Source organism: Eumetopias jubatus, unplaced genomic scaffold (assembly GCF_037043125.1).
Source record: "Eumetopias jubatus isolate StellerSeaLion01/CBP00866 unplaced genomic scaffold, mEumJub1_p1.0 scaffold_6, whole genome shotgun sequence".
Taxonomy (NCBI): domain Eukaryota; kingdom Metazoa; phylum Chordata; class Mammalia; order Carnivora; family Otariidae; genus Eumetopias; species Eumetopias jubatus.
In genome coordinates this window covers 138,271,749-138,295,300 of record NW_028274812.1, presented here as the reverse complement: position 1 = coordinate 138,295,300, position 23,552 = coordinate 138,271,749, and the positions used below count along the sequence as shown (strand labels likewise).

At 43.3% G+C, this 23,552-nt stretch overlaps 2 protein-coding genes across 3 annotated transcripts in view; one reads left to right on the top strand and one right to left on the bottom strand.

Annotated features, from left to right (window-relative positions):
* Nucleotides 1-8,000, top strand: part of NUP153 (nucleoporin 153) — a 73,433-nt gene extending 65,433 nt beyond the window's left edge. For both annotated transcript variants that reach the window (XM_028107349.2, XM_028107350.2), the window contains exons 20-22: nucleotides 452-724; nucleotides 5,739-5,910; nucleotides 6,634-8,000. In XM_028107349.2, the coding sequence (XP_027963150.1) occupies nucleotides 452-724; nucleotides 5,739-5,910; nucleotides 6,634-6,718 (530 nt within the window). In that variant the 3' untranslated portion in view covers nucleotides 6,719-8,000. The remainder of the gene's footprint in view (nucleotides 1-451; nucleotides 725-5,738; nucleotides 5,911-6,633) is intronic.
* A 2,180-nt stretch (nucleotides 8,001-10,180) lies between these two features.
* On the bottom strand, nucleotides 10,181-20,555 carry FAM8A1 (family with sequence similarity 8 member A1). Its single transcript, XM_028107473.2, has 5 exons — nucleotides 19,786-20,555; nucleotides 18,455-18,575; nucleotides 16,730-16,853; nucleotides 16,076-16,215; nucleotides 10,181-13,714 (listed from the first exon to the last, which is right to left on the bottom strand). Exons 1-5 carry the CDS (start codon nucleotides 20,498-20,500, stop codon nucleotides 13,570-13,572), a joined length of 1,245 nt encoding a protein of 414 aa, XP_027963274.1. The 5' UTR covers nucleotides 20,501-20,555; the 3' UTR covers nucleotides 10,181-13,569.
* Nucleotides 20,556-23,552: the final 2,997 nt, after the last annotated feature.

Genomic DNA, 23,552 nt, shown 5'->3' with positions numbered 1-23,552 from the left:
TCTCAGTGTCATCTTTAGTTTTTCCAAGTGTTCTTTTTGAGATGTTAGGTTGTTAGGTAACCAGAAACTGGGGACTTCTTCATCCGACACGCGTCCCCAGTACGTAGCATATACGTGAGGACAGTGCTAGCCGGTCTCTGCGGTGTGGTAGATCATCTGCTGAGAGGTTGCGGGGCTTCTTAGATCAGTCCGTCTACCTGAAAAAATCTGGCTGCGAAGGTGGGGACTCTTGCTAAAGACCATTTTGTTGATGTGAATTCTATATGGTTTCACTAAATAATGGAAAGAATTATATTCTTAAATATTATTCATACCGTGCCTTGATGGGATCTGTTCAGCAAGGTAAATGTCCGAAAAGAAGCTTGAAGTTTGCTGCTGAGTTTATAGATGTTTCTTGGGGTTTATCTCATGGTAGCTATTAAGTGACACCAATATTTCTCTGGGCCTCTAGGATCCTCCTTTGTATTTGGCACTGGGCCTTCAGCACCATCTGCCAGTCCAGCATTTGGGGTTAACCAAACTCCGACATTTGGACAGAGTCAAGGTGCCAGCCAGCCTAATCCCCCGGGGTTTGGAGCTCTGTCCCCGGCAGCAGCGCTGTTTTCTGCGGCATCTCAGCCCGCACCGCCTACCTTTGGGACTGTGTCAAGCAGTAGCCAGCCTCCTGCGTTCGGACCGCAGCCCAGGCAGTCTGCGTTTGGCTCTGCGGCAGCTCCGAGTTCCGGTGAGTGTGCTCTGCTCTGTACCTCGGGTCTGCTTGTCTGCAAGTAGCCTGGTGTCTGTACCTTGGCTCTGCTTGTCTGCAGATAGCATGTTTCTGAATTTTGAAACCATGCCTATGTCTTATTTCTTTATTTTATTTTTTTTTAAGATTTTATTTATTTGAGAGAGAGGGAGCACACACAAGCGGGGGGAGCGGCAGAGGGAGAGGGAGAAGCAGACTCCCCGCTGAGCAGGGAGTCTGACCTGGGGCTCCATCCCTGAGCCCAGGGCAGAGGCTTAACTGACTGAGCCACCCAGGCGCCCCCTGTCTTATTATTTCTTTAAATGTCTATTGTACTCGGAATAGAAAAGTAAATGCTCGGACTTCCCTAGAAACAACATTCCCAACTTTCATACAGTAAAGCACTTTAAGGCATTAAAGCATGTGATTAAAATGTAGTTATTTCTTTCTCTTTGAGGTGCAGCACTGATTCACTCCCATTTCCCCCCATCTGAGTTCTGGAGCACTCCAGCCTAGATTTCAGCCCGCATTTTCTAATCCTCGTTGTGATTGGATTTACTTCAGGAGGTTATGCCCCCGCTCCAGTTCTCTCCTGGGCCAAAACTGCCCAGGCGCCCAGGACACTTTGTTTGATGATGCTTGACTTGCATTTTTAAACGAACGTTCGTGTGTGTGTGTGTGTGTGTGTGTGTGTGTGTGTGTGTGTGTGTATGTTTAATATGGCTAATCACATTGTACTATGAGGGTATATTTCCTCAAAACTGTAGGATGTGTACTTTTCTAACTGTAAAATATGACTTCCTATAGAAAAGCATGGGACAGAACTGAGCAGTGTGGTGTTGGAGCAGACGTGTGGCTAGCCCACCGCCAGCAGCCCCCCCTGCTCCCTGTTTGCTCACGTGCCTCTCTTTCCTTAGTCTAATGTGTCTGGGGTTTTATTTAAAGTTAACTGCTGATACGTGAAGCTCGACAAAATAACGTTTTGCCTTATTTTTAACTATATATAAATGGAAATCTCACTGTATTCAGTCTCTCTCTTCTTGCATCTTTTACTCTTACTTGTAAAGTTCCTCCATGTTATTGCGTACTGTTTGTTCATTTTCACTGCTGTAGAGTAAGTCAGTTTATGAACATAGCACAATTTATCCATACACTGTTGATGAATGTGTTGGAGTTGTGTTTAGCAATTAGGAAATTCACCTTTGCAGGGCGCCTGGGTGGCTCAGTTGTTAAGCGTTTGCCTTTGGCTCAGGTCATGGTCCCAGGGTCCTGGGATCGAGCCTCGCATCGGGCTCCCTGCTCTGCGGGGAGTCTGCTTCTCCCTCTCCTGGTGTCTGCACCTTGGGTCTGCTTGTCTGCAGATAGCATGTTTCTGAATTTTGTGTTCCCTCTCTTGCTGTGTCTCTCTCTGTCAAATAAATAAATAAAACTAAAAAAAAAAAAAAAAGAAATGCACCTCTGCTTATTCTTGTGTATGTGCTTGGGGCACACATGCATATTCTTCTAGGGTATATACCCAGGAGAGGGCTTGCCAAATTAAAAGGTATGCGTGCATATCTTATACTCCAGAAAATAATGCAAGCTTGTTCTGATGGATTGTGCCCATTCAGATCTTACTGTGGTGTATGAGGATTCTCATATTTGGATTCTGCTGGATTTCATTTTCTGTTAATTGTTTCTATAAGGATTTTTTTTTTTTTTTGGCCGTTTGGTGGTTTCACTTTTGCTTACTGATGTGCAGGAATATTTTTATGTATTCTGGATATTAGTATTTTGTCAGTACAGGGAGCAGAATTTCCGCTGGGATGTAAACCATTTTAATCAAGATTTATTGATTCTTCTCAGCACGTGAATTGCAGAGTGTAGCTTTTCACACAGGTGCCATTTCCCTCCTCCTGTCTCCCCTCCTCGAGTGGCCATTGTGTGCTCAGATGAGTGTGTCCAGGATGCAGATGCTGTGTGGTATAGTGTGCTTTTCTTTTCTATACAGAATTCTGTTTTCTCCGGCATCAGTGATCCCTCTCTGTGTTAATAATTTCTTTGTACCTATCTTTAGTTACAACTTTAGCTCTTCTCCCTTCCTTAGAGATCGCTTCTCAGTATTTTCAAATACATTGCCTGCTTGTTATTTAGTATCTTGAAGGAAATTTTTCACAGAATCATCTGACCTGTTCCTTTTACCAGGCTTTCTAGGCCTGCTATTTAACTGTGGTCTTGGTACCACTTTTTACCATTCTCTTGGGATTGCCCTTAGCTTCCTCTCTTTCCTGGATGATGTCAGTGTCTTGTTCTTTTTTATTCCTTTGTTTTGATAGAGCAGATCTTCGAGTGGTTTCTTAAGTCCTCAGGGAAGAAAATTTTGAGACCTTACATTTCTGGAAGTATCTTTATTCTGTGCCTGTGTTTGGTAAGATTTCGGTTGAATACAGATTTAGATTGGAAATAATTTTCATAGTTTTGAAAGGATTTCTGCATGCTGGACTTTCTGGCTCCCTCAGAGTTGCTCTGGAAGTCTTTCTTGATCTTTGCTTTTGGACCCATTTCTTCTTTCTGGAATCTCACTGGATCTTTTCTTTTGCCTCCAGTGTTCTGACTTACCAGGAGGATGTTCCTTGATCTGGATCCGTTTTTACCCACTGACAGTGAGGAATTTAGTCTGTCCTTTTGTGAACGTCCATTCTTGGGAACTTTCTGGAATTACTTCTTTGAAGATTTTTGTGCCTCACTCTTTAACTTCTGTTCTTTTTTCCTTTTTGTCCTTTCTGGGAAGATTTCTTACATTTATCTTTTACTTCCCCTTGGTCAAGATTTTACTTTTGCTAATTTCAAATGTTCTTTTTTGTTCTGCGGATCTGTCCTTTTTATATATCCTTCTGTTCTTGTTTCAGAATTGTTACCTGTTGCTCTCTTGAGGATATTAATGATGAGGTGTGGGTTTTCATTTTTTCCCCTTTAAGCTATCGTTCTAGTCCATTTTCTACAAATTGCTTTTCTCTATTATTGTTTGAGTCTTGGTGTTTCTTATGAAATACTTTCCTCAAATGTTTGGTGCTTCTTGGCTATCTACTCACAGTTGTTTTTTTTTTAATTGTAAGAATTAACATGAGATCCATCCTTTCAGCAAATTAAGCGTATAATACAGTGTTGTTAACTACAGGCGCCCTGTCGTACTAATTGCTAGTACTCCCTCATCTTGTGTAACTACACTTCATACCCGATGAAGAGCACCTCTCCATTCCTTTCATTTCTCTCTCTCTCATGCGCACGCGCGTGCGCGCACGCGCATGCACACACACACGCGCACACACACACACACACACACACACACACACCAGCAGCTGCCCTTCTCTATGCTTCTATGGTTTGGCTATTTTAGGTTTCTCATATAAGAGAAATCCTGCAGTACTTGTCCTGTGACTGGCTTATTTCACTTGGCATGATTCATTTTAAAGGCTGAATAGTATTCCATTGTGTGTAATATATACGTTGTTTTCATCTCTTCATCTGTCAGTGGACATTTAGGTTGTGTCCACGTCTTGGCTGTTATAAATAATGCTGCGGTGAACTCGAGAGTCCAGATATCTCTTCGAGATCCTGATTTCAAATCTTTTGGAGAAATACCTAGAATGGGACTGCTGGATCATAGGGTATTTCTATTTTTAATTTTTTTGAGGCGCCTCCATACTGTTTTCTAGTTGCACCAGTTTGCATTTCCACCAACAGAGCACAGGGTTCCTTTTCTTTACGTGCTCGCCGACCTGTTATCGCTTGTCTTTTTGATTTTTAGCCCTTCTAACAGGTGTGAGGTGGCACCTCATTGTGGTTCTGATCTGCATGTGCCCAGTGATGAGTGATGTTGAGCGTCCTTTCATGTGTGTGTCGGCCTGTTTGTTCATCTTTGGAGACATGTCTGGTCAAGTCCTTTGTCCATTTTTAAATCAGGTTGTTTTTTTTTGACTATCAAGTTGTAGAAGTTAATTTACATATTTTGGATATCAGCTCTTTATCAGATATATGGTCTGCAAATATTTTTTCCCGTTCAACTCATAATTTTATGAGCATGGGACACCTAAGTACCACTTGACAATTCTTTGTGCATGGATAGGCTCATAGATCTTGAATCTCACAGTAGGTTTACCTGACGGGCCTGCTCACTTGGGAGGGCCTGGATGTTAGTATCAGTAGGTGTTTCCTTCTAGAAGGTCAGGTTCCCCAGAGGTTATTCCCAGTCTGGTCGTGCCTGGAGGGTACTCCTACTTCTGATTGCGCATGCTCGTCACGGAGGAAGGCTGCAGCTCTCCCTGCTCATTACATCAACTTTTAACCCTTCTAGTTTTGATAGGATGCCCTTGCCTTTGTGTGTGATCCCCTTGTCCAGAGACCCCTGCAGAGACTGAGGTTCTGTTCTGTTGGGGTAGAGAACTACCATCTTGTTTGGTACTGGGATGGGAGTGATCTGGGTGCCTGCTTCTTATACAGACATTCTCCCATCCCCCTCCTTTTTTTGTTTGTTTGTTTTTTTTGTTTTGTTTTTTATAGTCACACCTTCATTCTCCCTTCCAGAGGCCCCTGGCACCCAAGCCTTTGGGTATGTTTAGTGTAAATGGAACTGCGTCTGTGCTTTCCCTGCTGCTAGCTTAGTACTTGGTTCCAGTCAGCCTCCCAGCGTCTCCATTTTGTTGTTGTCTCCTCTCTCCCCCGGCTTTGTAAAAATCCCTTTACTATTATTTTAAGATAATTTTTGAAGTAAGCGCTAAATGTGTGTGTTGATTCCACTGCCTTGAACCGGAAGTCTCTTCTGCTCTTTCCTCCTTGGTCATGGGTAAGTTGGGTCACTTGTCCAAGGGTGTTTTAAGTATGTTGTGTATGTCAGTGGAGAAAATTCTTTCTTTATATTAAATGATTATAAGAGAGCTGAATCCTTCCCACGTTTTTGTATGTAAAGGTCAGAGCCCTTACTAGAAAAACTGCCCTCTTGCCCGCAGTGAAGTTTTTCTGCTTTAACTACCCACAGGTTCGGTTTTCCAGTTCGGCAGCGGCAGCACCACCAATTTCAACTTCACGAGCACCAGCCCGTCGGGAGTATTCACGTTCAGGGCGAATCCCAGCCCCGCTGCGGCCTCGGCGCAGCCTTCCGGCTCAGCGGGCTTCCCGTTTCCGCAGTCTGCGGCGACGTTTACAGTGGGGTGAGACAGCGGCTCGTGGGGACGGGGGCCCCAGCACGGTGGGGCTGCGCGCGCGGGCCGCAGAGCGACGGTGGTGTTCTTGCGTCCCGGAGGGGTGCGGTGTAGCTGCGCCGAGACCCGGATGTTCTCCCGCGTCGGTTGCCCGCAGCGCAGTTGTGCAGGAGCTGGGCCTCGGCGCGGCGGCCGGTGGGGCGCGCACGCGTGCTGGCGGCCTGAGTTCACTTTTACGGTGCCCCCCACGGCCCCCCGACGGTCCCCCCACGGCCCCCCACGCCTCCCTCACGGCCCCTGATCCCCCCCATGGCCCCCCCACGGCCCCGACGGCCCCCCCCACGGCCCCTGATGCCCCCCCACGGCCCCTGATGCCCCCCCACGGCCCCGACGGCCCCCCCACGGCCCCGACGGCCCCCCCACGGCCCCCGACGGCCCCCCCACGGCCCCGACGCCCCCCCCACGGCCCCTGATGCCCCCCCCCACGGCCTCCCCACGACCCCGACGGCCCCCCCACGGCCCCTGATGCCCCCCCCCACGGCCTCCCCACGGCCCCGACGGCCCCCCCACGGCCTCCCCACGGCCCCCGACGGCCCCCCACGGCCCCCCCACGGCCTCCCACGGCCCCGACCCTCCCCCCCATGCCCCCCGACGCCGGTCGCAGGTAGGATTGTGGTGATTCTCAAATCTCCCGGGCACCTGGTCACGGAATGCAGTCTTTATTTTCCACAGGTCAAACGGGAAAAATGTGTTCTCTTCTTCTGGAACTTCCGTTTCTGGCCGCAAGATAAAGACTGCCGTCAGGCGCCGCAAATGAAGGCGGCGGTGCGTCGCACACCGCGCTCCGCGGCGGCCGGGGCCCTGCTGCTCGGCTTCCGGAGCGGACGGGGCGAGGGCCGCCTCAAGCCAGAGCTGCCCGAGGCCTTCTCTACGTCTGGGACTCCCTCCTTTTTCTTTACAGAAGCCCTGCCCTGAGTCTCCCACTCCCTTTAAAAAAAAAAAAAAAAAAAAAATAGCTAGATTGGTGACTGATTCTTCAGCAGAAAGAGGATCCAGCACATTATTCCCTGATGCGGCGTCGGCGGGCGGGTCCCCGGGTCAGAGCCCGCTCCCCGGCTGCCGTGCGGTGCGCCGGTCCGCGCTTGGGGAACGCGTGGGAATTGTAGTCATACCGGAGGAATTCTGTATAGATTAGAGAATGTGGAAGTGAGTGATTTCTATGCTGAGTTTGTGCTGGTGTATGTGTGAAGTGAGTGAGTTGGGTGTACTGTGCACTAAAATTTTCTGATAGAGGAAGCCTGATTAAAGAATGGTCCACGCTAAGGACTTATTAGATCTAGTGCGTTCTCCATTTAATAATTATATGCTATTTCTATATTTTCATTCTCCTATCACCTGTCTTGCCTTTTTCATTATTTTATTATGAAACTTGTGTAAATACAATTTTGTTTCTGTACTTTTTTGGCATAACATAAATCTGTGAACTTGAAATTTTAATTTTGTGTTAGAAAATTTGTTTGTTCTTTGTTTAGTCTTGTCTCAGATTTTATTATGTAAATCCCATTATTCAAAGTTGCCTAAATCCATTTGGAAATCTTTAAAAAAAAATTGGGGATTCTTAAAGTGAATTTATTGGCTTTTCTGATCCAGTTTTGTTTGGACCAAAAACCAGTATTGTACAAAGTATTAAGCATATATTTTTATATTTACTGAAATGGACTGTGGTGACTTTGGATAATAAGGAAAAGTTTAATATTAAAGCCATGTTTATTACAGTATAATTAACATGTTAAACCATGGGATAAATGCCATCAATAAAAAATTATGAAATATTTTTTGTTCTAGTGTTAACTTATAATGAAGGTACCAGTGTTAATGGAAGGGAACCTTTTTTTGTAAAGGTTTGCCATGGCCAGTCAGAGAAATTCCAAAGAATACATTTAAGTGATTTGGACAACTCCTAAGTGAAGGGGGAAGTGTCTGAACGTAAAACATAGAGAAGGTACCCTGCTTTTTTGTCTGGTGCTAGGAATCACGCCTACTTTGCATATAAATTGACATACCTTTTTAAAAGTTGAAAATAAACACACGTAACCATTTCTATTTGTATCTGTATCTTCCTTGAGAGGCGACTAGACAGTGTTTATTGATCGAGTCTTGGAGACACATGCCCAGAGCAGCCTACAAAAACTTCATGGTTCTTTTGTATGGAATCCTTTTGGATTCTTTGACCAAATTTTTTCTAACTAGATCTCTTCTGTCGTCCATAAAAGACCTGTTGGGACAGCATTTGCTGATTTTTATACTTAATTTGAGCACAGAATTATTTTGCACGGACTTTTATTTTGCCAAACTTCTGGTTGAAGTCCAAATTCAGAACTTCAAAATGAGCTTTCTTTGTATGTTTCCAATTTTGAAAAGATATTTTTCATATTGAAAGCATCTTAGGCCATTATCAGATGCTGGTTTGTGGGGGGAGACATTCTATAATTCTCACTTTATTAATAATACACATTTGACACAGGCCTGTTTGGGGGCAAATGATGATGAATGCTGGAAATCTGGTTTTAATGCTGAGATGTTCATGCCTAAGTAAATGGCGGGTTCGTTCATTATCATTCTCTGGGCCCATATGAACGGGAATATTAGGCTTTCTACTCTGGGGAAGATTTTCATAAGAAATGTGTTAGAAATATTTACTTAGTATTCTTCAAAACAAGTGACTTTAAATCATACTTAAGGTGGCTTAAAAATGAAATCTGGCCCCAAAGCTGCAGTCTGCAGAGCTGTAATCCGGACTTGGAACTTGGATTTTCCATGTCCCACAGCCTTCATTCGTGCGCTGCGGTGGTGTCTCCAGAAGACAGTCATGAGCGCAGCTCCATCCGCAACCCTGCCCGCCCCGCCCATCCCCAGTCGGGGCACGGCAGAGGGATCGCCCCCGTGGACTGGCTCCGGCCGCAGACACACTTCTCAGCCAGTCTCTGTGGCTGTAACCGCGGTCTTGGGCGGGCCTCGGTTCCACGTTCCCTCAAGTGAAAACAGGGCAGTTTGTGCAAGAAGGGGAGGTATCACGGAAAGAAAGCCAGCCCACTTCTCCTGCTGGAAGACTTCGAATGCCTGAGGTCCAGGCATGAGGATGCCACTTCAGGTGCTAGGTTGTGTTTTGAGTAATTTATGATTTGGGGCATTAAAAAGTATAATTTAGACCATTGAAAAATGTCTTCAAGCTAGCTGCTTAATAATGCTTGTTACAAATTCTCTCGTGAAATTATTCATGTACTTAGGACTTTATTATTTGAAATTAAAGTGCTGGAATAATTTTAAGTTTGTAACCAGGCTGTAAATTAGTCCAACACTTTAGTTTCAAATAATGCTAATTAAAAAATTTTCATTATTCAAGTATTGATGACCTACACCATGTTTTAACAGTTATAGGCATACAGGGTGATTCAATTCTGTACATTACTCAGTGCTCACCACCGTAAGTGTGGTCACCATATGGGATTATAAAATTATTGACTACTTACTGTTGTCCTTCTCATCCCCATGACATCATTTGTCTCCTGGGCCTATTTAAAGTTTGAAACTCAATGGAAATTTTACAAAGGTTAGCCTGTGTGCTTAATGGAAACTGACATTTCGTATAGTAAAATTGAGAAAATGAGTGTATTGGGTCTAGCAACACAGGCCCACTGAATTTACTAGTACTATGGGGCACCCCTTAATCCACTGTAGTTCGTAGTTCCAGAAACGTGAAGTTTGTGCCTGGGCTCAGAACAGCACATTGTAGAACTCAGACTAGGCCATTGTTTAGCTACATTTAGTTTATTATCTGTGTTCTTCTTGAGGAACCTGTTTTGTTTCCTGTCTTCCTCCTCTAGAACAGGAAATGCTTGTAAGATCCGAACTAGGTTTAAATTGCCCAGCTCAGTCATTTACCAGCTAGGAGACTTTGAACTTCTGGTTTCCCATGTGTAAGATGGGTCCTTAGTATCTTGCATAATAGTTGGGATGGTTAACCACTTTAAGGACAGGATTAGTTTAACATTAAGCAGAGTCGCCTATGGGTAACTTTTGAGTGACTTGCTTAAAGAATATACCCCAAAAGGTAGACTTTTTTGGGGGAGGGTTAGACCTCTATTTCTGAAAGCACTCTAGTTGACTGCCATTCTCCTAAAGGCGGGGAACGCTAGAAAATTGTATTTGGAAGCAAGGGTTCCCTTAAGCACGAGATTGCAGAGCAGATTTCAAATTAACAGTCAAAAAACAAAAGCACTGGTGACCAAGTATTTATTGAGACAAAGAATACAAATTGGTGGCATACAAATTATTAAAAATAGAATGAATTTTATTTATAGGCAGGCCATCAGATACTGTTTGTGGGTCAAGCCCTACTGTAATGAACTGCGAGGATATATACATACATAGTTTGGAATGAGGAACGTCACCCAGACAAGCACATATTGGAAAGATTTTGGCCTTTGGTACAGGGGATGGGGAACGGCAAGTACTTGTCAGATTTCAGGAATACTGACTGCTGTTATTTGGGCCTGTTCTTCAAAAGAAAACAACGGCCTGTTTTAATAGGGCTAAGTGTGGAATGAAAACATTTAATAACCCCCTCTCTCTCTCTCTCAAAAAGCCCACTACTCCCAAGTAGCAAGTAGTTTCAACTCCTTTCATTTTGCTGGAAATACTGATGCGTAGGCGACCCCCACACAAGTCACCTAAGGGAACAAGTCCTTTGAAAGCAGAGTTAAAACAACTTCTACTTGTCATCTGAAGCAATCAGCACTAGAGACTTAGTGTTACAATTTAGATAAAGGGGCCCTCAAGTATAATTTTTCTTTTTTTCTAATCCTAAATATCTGGATAAAACTGGAAGGGAAATGTTTAGGTGGAAAGAAATGACTTCTGAACCAGTGTGACACAAGCAGCAGCTAGGCAAGACTTTAAAGCCTTACTATCCCCAAAAGTGCTTGCTTTATTTTTATAGTCACAGCTTAGTCTAAAAATCAAGGCTTGCCATCCTCCCGCTGACTTCCCTAAGCCCGGCATGGACATGAGTGCGTCCGACTTTCTCAAGCTGCCCCAGCCGCTCGAGCTGACCCCCCGTAGTCCTGGGGCCCGAGGTTCCCTAGATGCCACGCTAACTGCCTGCTCTGTGGTTTTATTCAGGGCGCATTCACTGCAACAGTCTTTTTACTTGGCTTGACTTCTAATTTTTGTTCCCTTGTTACTTATCTTGTAAAAGTGATAAATAATGTTTGTAGTACTATGAAAACAACTTTCTTTTTGCCTTTTTAGGCTAGAGCTTCAGCATGGGAATTACACTTTGACACGGAAAATCAGCATTTCTATAAATGAAATATACTAAACAGAAAAGTGTTTTTGAAAAGACGGAGGCTCCACCCCTCACAACCCTAAGAGAAAAAAAGTGACTCTCCCTTCTTCCCCATTGTTTTGTCATTTCCTTCCCAATGATTTGGAAATCAAACTCTCTTTTCCTAAGTGCCGAATTCAAAATACAAACACACTTGCATTTTGTTGTAAAGGCAAAGTAGTAATAATACTTATATTTTATAGGGCTATATAACTTGGATCCTTAGATGGATCTAAATGAACCTACACACAGATGGGATTCTGAATAACTGATAGAGCAAATGTGCAATATTCTAAGAAATTAAATTGGGCTACTTATTTGCTTTTGTTTGGCTATATAAATAACAATAGCCTAGATGGTGAACCTTCCAATTATCTGAGAGGAAATTCTACATTAAAGATCTATTCCAGAGCTACATGGCTGACGGACACTTCAACTTGAATTCCCCATCAGTCGCAAAAATAGTGTATCCACTAATGCTAATGTGTACACTACTAAGTGGTAAGTTTATGTAACCTTTCCTAATGTGCCTGTCTACTGCGAAGGGCCATAACACTTTAAATATCTTCCCAGGGGCTACAAGTGAATGATCTGTTGAGTACTTTGACACACTTAGGCTTTCAGTGACGTTGGATTTAATATAAAATTATTTTGAAAAACATGGTTTTTGAAATTTTACAATAAAAAGGTATTAATAAGGACACTGTTAAGGTTTCTATAGCCATCAAATGTGAATATTTTCAGTTTTCAAGTCAAAGAAAAACCCACTTTAAAAACTGATAGTGATTAATAGACATGTCTTGCATTTGCTATTAAAGACCAAAAATAAAGTCCAGATTGATCTTTTAAGCAATCTAATTACAAAGTGTCCAAGACAGTTTAGTGTTTTTTGGGAAAACAATGTCAGGGTTGGCAAAAATGCCTAAGAAATAAAACTTTTCAGGTATATCTCAACACTGTTAACTGGGCCATTTAACAAAAGCATGCACACACATTTAAAACACTAAGCTTTGCTTCAGTAGAAGAATAAATTAAAATGGCCATACACAAAGTGTTACGTTACTTAACAATTCCGTCAAAACATCATCCCCGGCAGGCCCAAAATAAGCTTTTGCCCCAAAGAATTTAGAAAAATGTCTGGAAATGGTACTTGTCCTTGTTTTAGAGAGAATAGTTCATAATGGGAAAAACGCTAATATTTCACAGGCTACTAGTATTTTATCATGAAATACTAAGATTATATTTACCTCCTTGATGTTTCAAAAGTCATGGAACTATATAAAATATAAAAGGAAACTAGCTAGCATGTGACTACCTGGTGTAGAAATAGAAGGTACATTCAGGACACTGAATAGCACTAACACTTTTCCTCATGCTGCACACATACTGGCAATATTGTTCTACAGTAAATATGCAATGATCCGATGAAGTCCTTTCCCCCCACATACTTACAGTTTGATTTAGGGCACTAAAAACACTTGCACATGAATTTCAACTTAAATTTATGGTGAAAATTTAGGTTCCCCCCCCAAAGCAATCACTAACTTACCTTTTCTTTAAAAATAATCAATGATAATATAGCAATAACACTTAATGCTTTTTCATCATGCAAAACTTGCCCCCAAATACATGTTCAAACAGTAACAATACTTGTGAAGTGACATCATTCCCACAATACACTGCAGTACGGATCTGAAAACTTCCGGTGAGGGAACTGCTAGGCCTGCCTCATCTGCCCCCACTCTTGCAGCTTGCTAACTCATCTCCTCCTAGGACGGGAGACAAATGGATTACCAAATTTGTGTTCCCACTCTTTCTCCCCAAAAGCAAAAACAACAATTTCCCCAAGAAGTGTTAACTAAATGATGAGTTAATGTGTTTACAAAACACAACTGGACTTTTTCCATCATTTTGGGATAAACCAAAATAAATTTCTTAAAAGTTTCATCTGGAGATTTCACAGCTGAAAATGCTTTCAGCAAATCCTAAAGCCTTAGATCTTAAGAAAGTATGTATTGTCCGTTGTTGATTATAAAACCACTTGCCTTCTTTTCGATCTAAAAATTTTTAACACTTGAATTTAACAGGTTTTTCTTCTGGAAAAGTTCTTTGGCATTCAAGTAAAATCAATACTTTCTGAATAGTCACCTGCATCACACTGGAGTGACTGCTTTAATTTCTAAATCATCAATTAGTGTAACCCAGGGATACCGATGGCCTTGATACATAATTTAGTCTTGTCGTTATTCCAGAGAGGATGAAATTCAGGGCTTTTTGGGGCATCATCTGACCCCATTTCTCTTTACCACAATGGTTCCTGCTACAATGTCATAGGCTGTTCGATTATGCTGAAAAAACAGCAATGTGATGAAAGCCGGGAAAAAAGAAGCAATAGAAAAATTCTTGATCAAAGCTCGTATAGTAGACCTAAAAAATTAAGGCAAAAAATACCAGATAAATTATATACCAACCACTTAGAGATTAATACTATCCTACCAAGTTCAAAATATATATTTAAAACATACATTCAAAGTATTGAGAGTTTTTACCTTCAATATCTGAGTTACTTTCAAGTAGCATTATATTCTGATCAAACCACCTGGGATTGTTCTAAAGATATCATCAACGTAAGAGTAAGACTAAAGAACCTCCATATGAAAAGCACTAATGAATATTTCCTAGAATGTGAATTAAAGGTTTACAGTATTTTCTCGGATATTTTGCTAAAAGAATAACTGTTCCCTTTACTTACCTTTTGTATAGTCACTCGTGTTTAGTACCTTCTACACTAATATGCTTACTGTAGTCCCCTTTTCTACCTTCTGTGAAGCTCTAACAGTTTAAATTACTGTGTATTCTTTCTTTGTGGGATGCTGTGATTAAAGAAAGCTTTAAAAAGCTTCCAACCGTAGCTCAGAATGGAGAATTATCCTACCAGTGTTAGATTTCTGCCTCTCCGCACACAGAAAGGCTACAAAAAAAGCACTGTGGCTGAGTGTGGCTCTGAATGCAGACTAGTTGGTTTCAGATCCATTTTCAACCACTCACTCGTGCTCCACAACCGTAAAAAGGGGATAATGGTACCGATGGTACCTATCTTATTAGGTAATATGTATTGTTTTATTTTTATTTTTTTTAAAAGATTTTATTTATTTATTTGAGAGAGAGAGATTGAGAGATAGCACGAGAGGGAAGAGGGTCAGAGGGAGAAGCAGACTCCCTGCCGAGCAGGGAGCCCGATGCAGGACTCGATCCCGGGACTCCGGGATCATGACCTGAGCCGAAGGCAGTCGCTTAACCAACTGAGCCACCCAGGCGCCCAATACGTATTGTTTTAAACAAGGCCTGTTATATAAGAGGTGCTCAATAAACAGCCCTTATTGACTCTCATTAAAAGTAGCAACCAGGAGGGGCGCCTGGGTGGCTCAGTCGTTAAGCGCCTGCCTTTGGCTCAGGTCATGATCCCAGGGCCCTGTGATCGAGCCCCACATCGGGCTCCCTGCTGGGCAGGAAGCCTGCTTCTCCCTCTCCCACTCCCCCTGCTTGTGTTCCTTCTCTCACTGCGTCTCTCTCTGTCAAATAAATAAAATCTTAAAAAAAAAAAAAAAGTAGCAACCAGGATTATAATAATCACAAAACTGTAAGGAAATTTGAGGATAACTGCAAAATCGAGGTCTCCAGAGTCTCTCAGATTTCTTTCTCTAACGACCCAGCTCTGAATCATTCAGGCAGCATTCCAGCCAGTATCTTGTTTTGCTCAACTAACTGCCACCTACTTAACTCCCATTATCACTATTTGTACCTCCCCACAGAGCCAGACGCCAACAGCCAGCCCTGAGTACTGCAGCATGACAAGCTCTCTCGTATCGCTTAAGAGCCGGAGCCGGGTGCATGCATGCGTATCTGCCCAAACTCTTACTGCCCATTTAGGATGGGATAATGACATGTATTATTACCAAACAGAAGCTGGAGACTCAAGGCAGATTAGTAACTGGCCCAAGAGCCACCAATTCAGACAATAATCGAACTGGGTATGGAGCACCGAAGCGCTGATACAGACCGCACCACCGCCCAAACCCTCTCACGACTTTTATTCTATAAAATGATTATCTTGAAATTGTATACTAAAGAGGGGTCTACAGTTCTATAACAACTGAAAACCTCAGTGCTCCAAATATACAATGGAACATTACTCAGCCGTCACAGAGGATGAATACTCAACTTTTACATCAACATGGATGGGACTGGAGGAGATGATGCTAAGTGAAGTAAGTCAAGCAGAGAAAGTCAGTTATCATATGGTTTCACTTATTTGTGGAACATAAGGAACAGCGTGGAGGACATTAGGAGAAGGAAGGGAAACATGAAGGGGGGGAAATCGGAGGGGGAGACGAACCACGAGAGACGATGGACTCTGGACTCTGAGAAACCAACTGAGGGTTCGAGAGGGGAGGGGGGAGGGGGGATGGGTTAGCCCGGTGATGGGTATTAAGGAGGGCACGTACTGCATGGAGCACTGGGTGTTATATGTAAATAATGAATCATGGATCACCACGTCAAAAATTAATGATGTACTGTAAAAAAAAAAAAAAAAAAAAAAAGAAAACCTCAAACTTTTCAGTTTTAAAGTTAACAAAGGTAAGTCTATTACATGCCATGAAGAAAAAAATACCAATATCCTAAAAATACTATATCAAATGGTATCACTTCTGAATAATATTGAATTCTACACTTAAAACTTACTATTTCCATAAGTATGTAGTAAATTAAGCCAAGAAAAGAACTTACGTTGTGATGCTCACATTTGAGGAAGGAATCACTAGAACCCGACTCGGCGCGATAAGCACAGATGTATCACACGTCACCACTCGAAGGCCCAGCAGGAACTTCCCTGGGGTCGCTCCACCTGCTCCCCAAATGCAAATTATCTAAGGAAAGAGGGAGAGTTTAAAAATAATTCACTAGCTCAACTCTACCAATTTTAAAGAGAAGTTTTTTTGCCATGTTATTCATGTTTTAAAATTTTCAAGTTGAAAGAATCTCAGAGAATACTGACACGTTAACGCTGTAAGCCTTCTCTGCAGGTCTCTTATGCCCTCAATACACCAGACGTCTACCACAGTATTTCTCTGTGACCCACTTTTTTTTTTAAGCAAGTTGTTTCTATGGAAAAATACATTTCAAGTTCCACAACAACTTACAAGTGTATTTTTAGACCACAAGACTGAAATATAGTACAAAGAAATTGTAAAATGTCACCACTCAGAAAGTTCTACTTTTTAACTTGAAGAATATTATGTCAAAGAACATTTGGAAAAAATTAAAACACAGAGGTATTTGACAAAAACATGAATACTTATAAATTTCCATTACTTTTTGTGTTGGGCTGATCATCTAAAATTAGATTGTTAAACTTGAATATTTGCTGAGTCAGCAGCTTACCTCATAGAAACAAACTAACAATCTGTATATGAGAGCCACAATCATCATTTTCTGCAAATCTTCCATTGATGTGTCTTCATCTATTTCTTCTATTATATAATGCATAGCAAACTTGGAGATATCCCTACACAAAACAATAGTTTTGGGACATAAAGAATTAGTTAACAGAGCAATTGCATTGATATTTCTTCCATTAGTGTCACAAACTTTAACTGAAATTCTAAACTAATCTTTAGGTTTCCACCCATTTAGTTTCACAAAACATTCATTAGCTTGTTCAACAAATAAGCAGCACTATCGTGAGCAGGCACTGTACTAGCCCCGGGGACTCAACCTGATCTCTGCTTTCATGGAGACTCTTACCTACTAGACAAAGCACAACAACTAAGTAATAATAAAGTGGGATGATGGTGATGATAGAGAACCGCAGGATAGTAGGGAAACACACACCAGGTACATTTAACCTAGGGAATGAAGCCTTCCCTCTCCATCCCATCTTGTGGATGAAGAGAAGTTAGCCAGACTAAGAAGGGGGAAGTTTCAGGAGGGAGAGACTAGCACGAGAGAAAGGCTTGGAACGAGGCTGTGATGGAAGCTGTAAGCAGTATGGCATGGCTCAAATATTAAGTATAGAAGGTCATAGCAATTAAGAAATAAGAGCATCTGTTAAATGATATGAAGACAAGACTTTATCCCGACGGCAGTTAAGAAATCACTGAAGAGTTTTAAGGTGGGAGAGGGGCAGAATCAGAATTTATGATCTCTTTGGTTTTAGATCAGAGACTGGACTGAGATAGAACAGGAGATGGGAGACCGAGACACCAGTTAGAAGACTTTTGCTATGATCCAGAAGAGAGATGACAATCACTGGACTAGGAAGAAGCAGTGACGATGAAACAGTAAAAGGGAAATGTTCTGAGTTGAAGGCTATTCAGGAGCCTAAAAGTAAGGAGCTGGTACCTGGTTGGCTGTGTGGGGGGTGGGAGAGAAAGGGAGACACAGGGAGGAATCGCAGTAAAACTAGGGTTCCTGGCAAAGGCCCTGAAATTTCACCAAAGGGTTTGTATCTTGACACCGACACTTATGACCTTTGACTTATAAATTCTGAACTTAACTTCTTGAAGTAAACCCTAACTTCAATCTACAAAAAGGAGGTATTACCCTCTACATCTCATACTGGTGGTACAATTAAAAGAATCCATATGAAGTGAGCTCAGCACTCAGCATATAGAAAGGGCTTAGCGAGTGATAACTGCTATATAATTATCAATATGAAAGGAGGATTATTCAAATAAACAGCTCACTTTGCAGTTCACTTGGGACTTGCCTCGTTGTGTAAGCAATCCCATTTGGAAATGCCCGTCTAATTGATTATCAACAGTTCATCTACCCAAAGCTCTCTCTGTTTTTGTTTTTACTCCGAACAGGATAGTGAGAGGGAAATTAACGCCTAGTCTAACAAAATGGTTGAATCAAAAAAATCAAACGTTTACCTACTTCTGATAGGTGAGATTCCCACAGATCTTTCACAACTTGTTTTTCTCTTTTTTTGTATTTATTTCTTAAAACAAAGAAATAAAATATGCCCAAGTCCTTATAGGAGCTCCCGATAGGAGAAATCGTGACACTGGCACACTGTCCATTTGCAGGCATGAAGAGAACTTCAGAAAACAAGATCTCTATACAGTACACATTAAAACCTTTCTGCAAATAGCCTTAACTTACTTTATTCCACTGAGGTGCATAATACTTAAGACAATGGTTGCTTTTATAAAGAAGAGAATAAAGAAATCCACCATCTCTGCCATAAATCTGTGGGCCAAGGATGGAATAACATACTCTCTGCCTGTAAATTAAAAAAAAAAAAAAAAAAAGTTAGGAAAACTACTCATTTCACATAAGCCTTGGAACCCAAGCTAGGTAATAAATGGAGAACACAAAGAGAAGGTATAACTTGCTAATAAAAAGAGAAGTTAAAACTGTGCAACAATTACTGGTATTGACTCCATCAATAGTACATGGTATTTATTCCACTATTTACTGAACAGTTTAAAGCTTGCTTTCACCCAATTACGGTTTAAAAAATGATTTCACAGATATTAAATTATTTAAAGCACTCAATACATTTCACTAGGGACTCAAAAACGTATCCGGGTGATCACAAGCCTACGACACAAAATTAAACATTTTTTAGGAAAAACCAAGGTTAAGTATAGACAATTACTAGTACAAAGTAAATAACCTGTGTTCCTCATTTTACCGCCTCTTCACTTAGTTTGTCTTGCTTTTCTACGTAATAAATCCACAATGATTATCAATCTGACCTCTTAAGTTCTGAAGGGGATCAAATACAGGAAAACTAGTTCTTGTCTCGTATATGTGGCTGAACAAAGTAAACAAAAAGTGTAATAAACTAAAAAGCGCAACTAGAACAAAATATTCTAATTCCCATCCAGAAGTAAACAGACAATATTACAAAGAACATTCACTTAGGGCTCAAAGGTTCCTAACTCCACCTGCTTTCACGTAAATCTCCTTTTCCATCCGGCAGTTGCATTGTTCCTAATATATAACGTGTAATTATCCTATCAATTCTATGCTACAGATACTATTATATATCATCATATATCCTATCATCCATAGTAAATCCACGTCTGGATTATGCCCGGCACTACCGGCAGCCCCCACGCCGAACCGGCCGTCAGAGTGCGTTTGCCACGTGAGGGGGAAGCTCTGGGTCTCCGTCTCCACAGCATGGAGATCAAGAGGCTAGCCTGATGGGCAACGATGTCCTCACACGTGGAGACGACTAGTCCCAGGAGTAAGGGGATCGGTTCGGAGGGCCAGGTCTAAAGGAAAAAGAAACCGCACAGCCTCGCCGCACACTTTGGAGAATTTAAGGCCTGGGCCAACGACAGCTGAAGGACGCAGAGAAACACCCCATCTGCGCAGCGGCATGGTTACAGAAGTAGAGAGTGTAGCTGCTCTACCTGGTAGGGAGCTCCCCTGAGACCCTTCCGCTCCGCCCCGCCTCACCTCTCCGTCGCGCTTCTCACCTGCCTGCCGCCCGGTCTCGCTCGGGGTTCGCGAAGGGGCGCCGGATCCCACCCTGGTCCCCGGGGTTGCCCGGCCGGATCCCTGCGCGTGCGGAGCCCGGCCTCCCAGGCCCGCGACCGGAGCAGCGGGGGTGATGCCGGTGGCCGCTCCCAGGTCAGGCCCGGCGGCCGCGGCGCTCAGGAAGTAGAAGGGGTTGTAATAGCCCAGCTGGAGGGGCGGCGGCGCCGCGGCCTGGGGGGCGGGGGCGCCACCGCCCGAGGGGTAGCTCGGCGGGGGCGGCTGGGGGCTGCAATAGGCGGGGAAGGCGGCCAGGCCGCTGTGCCAGGTGAGGTAGCCGCAGTAGGACTGCCACAGCCACTCGTGCACCTGCCGGGAATACTCGCGGGCGCTCAGCCGCACCGGCCTGTCTCGCGGCGCGGCGGCCTCGGGCGCCTCGCCGCCTGCCGGCTCCTGCAGCCCCGCACTGGAGCCGAGGCCCGTCTCCCCGCGCTTCCCGGGCTCGCCGGGCGGCTCCGACTCCTCAGCGGCGGCCGCGGGGGGTGCGAGGCCCGGAGCGGGGGGCCGGCCCGGGGCCTGGGGTTCCGCCTGCGGCCCGTCCCGGGGGCGTAGGGCGGCGGCGGGAGAGCCTCTCAGGGAAGGGACGGGCTCGGGGTCCCCTCCGCCGTCGTCCTGCCCAGGAGGGCGGCCTCGGACTTCCTCCGGCCCCTCTGCCATCGTCGCCTCAGCAGCAGCCTCGGCGCTCCTGTCACTGCGCCGTCTCCAGGCCCCACTAGCCCCTCCCCAACGGCCCGGTCGCCACCGCAGCAGCCGCAGGCGTCAACAATCCGCCACCGGAAGCGGAAACCCCGCCTCTCCCCGGCGTCGCCGGCCGCGGGGCGGAGCGGGGGATGGGGGGGCGTGGAAGACAGGGCTGCGTGCTCCGGCGCGGGCGGCGCGCGTTCGGGGTCTCGGCTCCCGGGAGCCCTTGGCTTGTCGGTCGTTGGGACCACGCTGCCCGCTCCCCCCGCCACCTCTCACGGTCGTAATGAAGTCTAAGGCCCGTGGCTTCCCCACATCATCCCCTGGGAGGTGGACTCAGGCTGTCCCAGGAGAAATTGCGGATGGAGGAAGAGGATTTCCGAGAGAGATCCCGGGTCCCAGGTTTCTATTACCGAGTCGCGACTGGTTGGGTCCCCAGGCACAGGGCTCGTTGCTTATTTCCGCCTGCCTTCATTCCAGTTAATTAGTCCTTGGCCATATGTACTCAAGAGACTGACACAAGACCTGTCCCTTTAAGGGGATAAGAAATTAATAACCAAATTACACAGAGCCGTACATCAAGATAGTATGGCTCAGCTGCAGGGATTTTCAGTGTAAAAGACGGGAAGAGGGATTACAGGGATTATGTTGATTTAAGATCTAGACTCTGTCCTTATCTGTGTCGCTAACATCTTGCTTTCCACCGCTGTAGGCTCTAGCAAAACTGCCTTTCCTCACGCCGTCATCTCAGCCCTTGGTGTCTGTTCCTTTATTTTCTGTTAAGGCAAGGCCTGTACGTATCCCAGGGCTTTGGAGCCTTGTCTGAATGCTCCGGCCCAGGCATGATTTCCCCTCGCTCTGAACTATATTAGCACCTTATATTTTTATATTTTACTATACTTCCGTATGTCATAAAGTTGATGAAGTGATAGGAGTATGTTTTTGTATCGCGGTACCATACAGAAGACCTTCAGGGGCTAAGTACTGTGGTTGCACTTGTTACTAGCGATGTCCAGAATCATTCTTGACCTCTCTCTGGGAACTAGAATAGTAAAAGGTGTGACTTTTGCCTTTAAGAAGTTCAGTAGTTCATATGATTAAAGGACGTTTCATGAAACGCTTGAAGACCTATCTAAGACAATATGAGTATAATAAGAATCCAAAATAAGGGAAGCATCGTGGGGGTCTATAGCTAGCAAGGTTGCCCTTAACAAATTTGGTTTTAAGAATTGTGAGGAAGTTGTAACATTTAAACAAATAAGCATTCCAAGTTTGGAAGGTTCTGGGAGTGGGGTGGCAGGAGAAGCAGGAAGAAATGAAGATGATATGGAATGAGTGTGAAATATTGCAGTTATTACAGGCATGGACTTTGTTTTGAATGTCATTGATTATGTAGCACCTGGCACAGTGCCACCCACATAGTAGACATTTATAGTAAGCAGGACTCTTGGTTGCGGTTGGCTTGTAACTGATTTAAGAGAGAAAAAAGTAAGTGAATTTATTGACTTGCATAACTAAAAAAGTTGAGGGTTGGTTAGCTTTGAAGGCTATCTGGTTACAGGTGATTACTTCAGGAATCACCTCTTTGTTGGTTTCTTTTTCCTTTCCTTTTGAGGAAAGTGTTTCTGTTTCAGTGATTTAAAAAAAGAATTCTAACTGACATGAACAAAAAATTTTTTTGCCTATGTAAATCAACAAATTCAGGGGTTCTACATAATATGAGAATATTCAACAGGACATCTAATAGGCATCCCAAAACAGAGAAGAGAGGCAAAATTCAAAGCAATAATGGCTTTATTATTCTAAATCTAAAGCATATAAAGGTCACGCTTTAGAGAGAAAGAATATCGAGTCTTGAGAAAATAACATATACATCATGATGGATTTAAGCAGAGAAAAGTTTAGTGATCTTAATAGTATCAAAACATAAACTGTTGACAAAGAAGTGACATTCAGCCTGGAAGCCAAGTTTCCCAAAAGTAAAAATAGGTGCTGAAGAGAGTAGAGTGAATATATATAGTACTGAGGAGAAATTACAACCTAGAATGTTATAACCAAGTAAACAATCACTCAAGAATGAAGATGTGGGCGCCTGGGTAGCTCAGTTGGTTAAGCGACTGCCTTCGGCTCAGGTCATGATCCTCGAGTCCCAGGATCGAATCCCGCATCGGGCTCCCTGCTCGGCGGGGAGTCTGCTTCTCCCTCTGACCCTCTTCCCTCTCGTGCTCTCTCTCTATCTCATTCTCTCTCTCAAATAAATAAATAAAATCTTTAAAAAAAAATTGGTTAAGAATGAAGATGTGATGTAATGCCCTGTGCCAATCCAAATAACATACTGATCAACCCCAGCCCCTTTCCATGACATTCAGCTAAGGACTGAAGTCTCAGGGATGTAGAAAGAGAAGTATTTATGACTCAGAAATATAAATGGATTCTAGAAAGGTGGTAGTACGTGAATTTTGAATCTCCCTGGATTCCTACAAAGAAACAGACTAGATAGTGGAACCAAAAATGCATGAAACATTTACAGCAAAACTAATTGAAAGGTAATACCACAGACCCCAAAATATAAGAGGATGAGGTCAAACCACAATTGCAAAACATGCACAGTGTCAGTGCCAAAAAAAATCGGATCAAAATTGTAAAGATGTTAAAATGATAAAAGAAATGAAAGAGCAAAATAAATCAGAGTAAGAAGAACTCAGAAATGAAGTAATAGAACTTGGGGAAGAATTAGAAATTAAAAAAAAAAATATCTGAAAAGAAAACTTGGAGGAACACAGGAGTAAACAAACACAACAGATAGTGTCCAAAGAGAACTAGAATTTGAAAATGAGATTTTTTAAGTCCAAAAGAAATTTAGAGAAAGAAATGATTTTACAGAAATGACGGACACTGAAGATTGGCAAAGAAGATCCGATGTATGGGTAAAGAAGCCCTGATAAAGAACACCAAAGCCAGTTAACAGAACAAATACAACACATGCTAATTTAAGAGAACTTTTCCTGAAATACAAATATATTTTTGT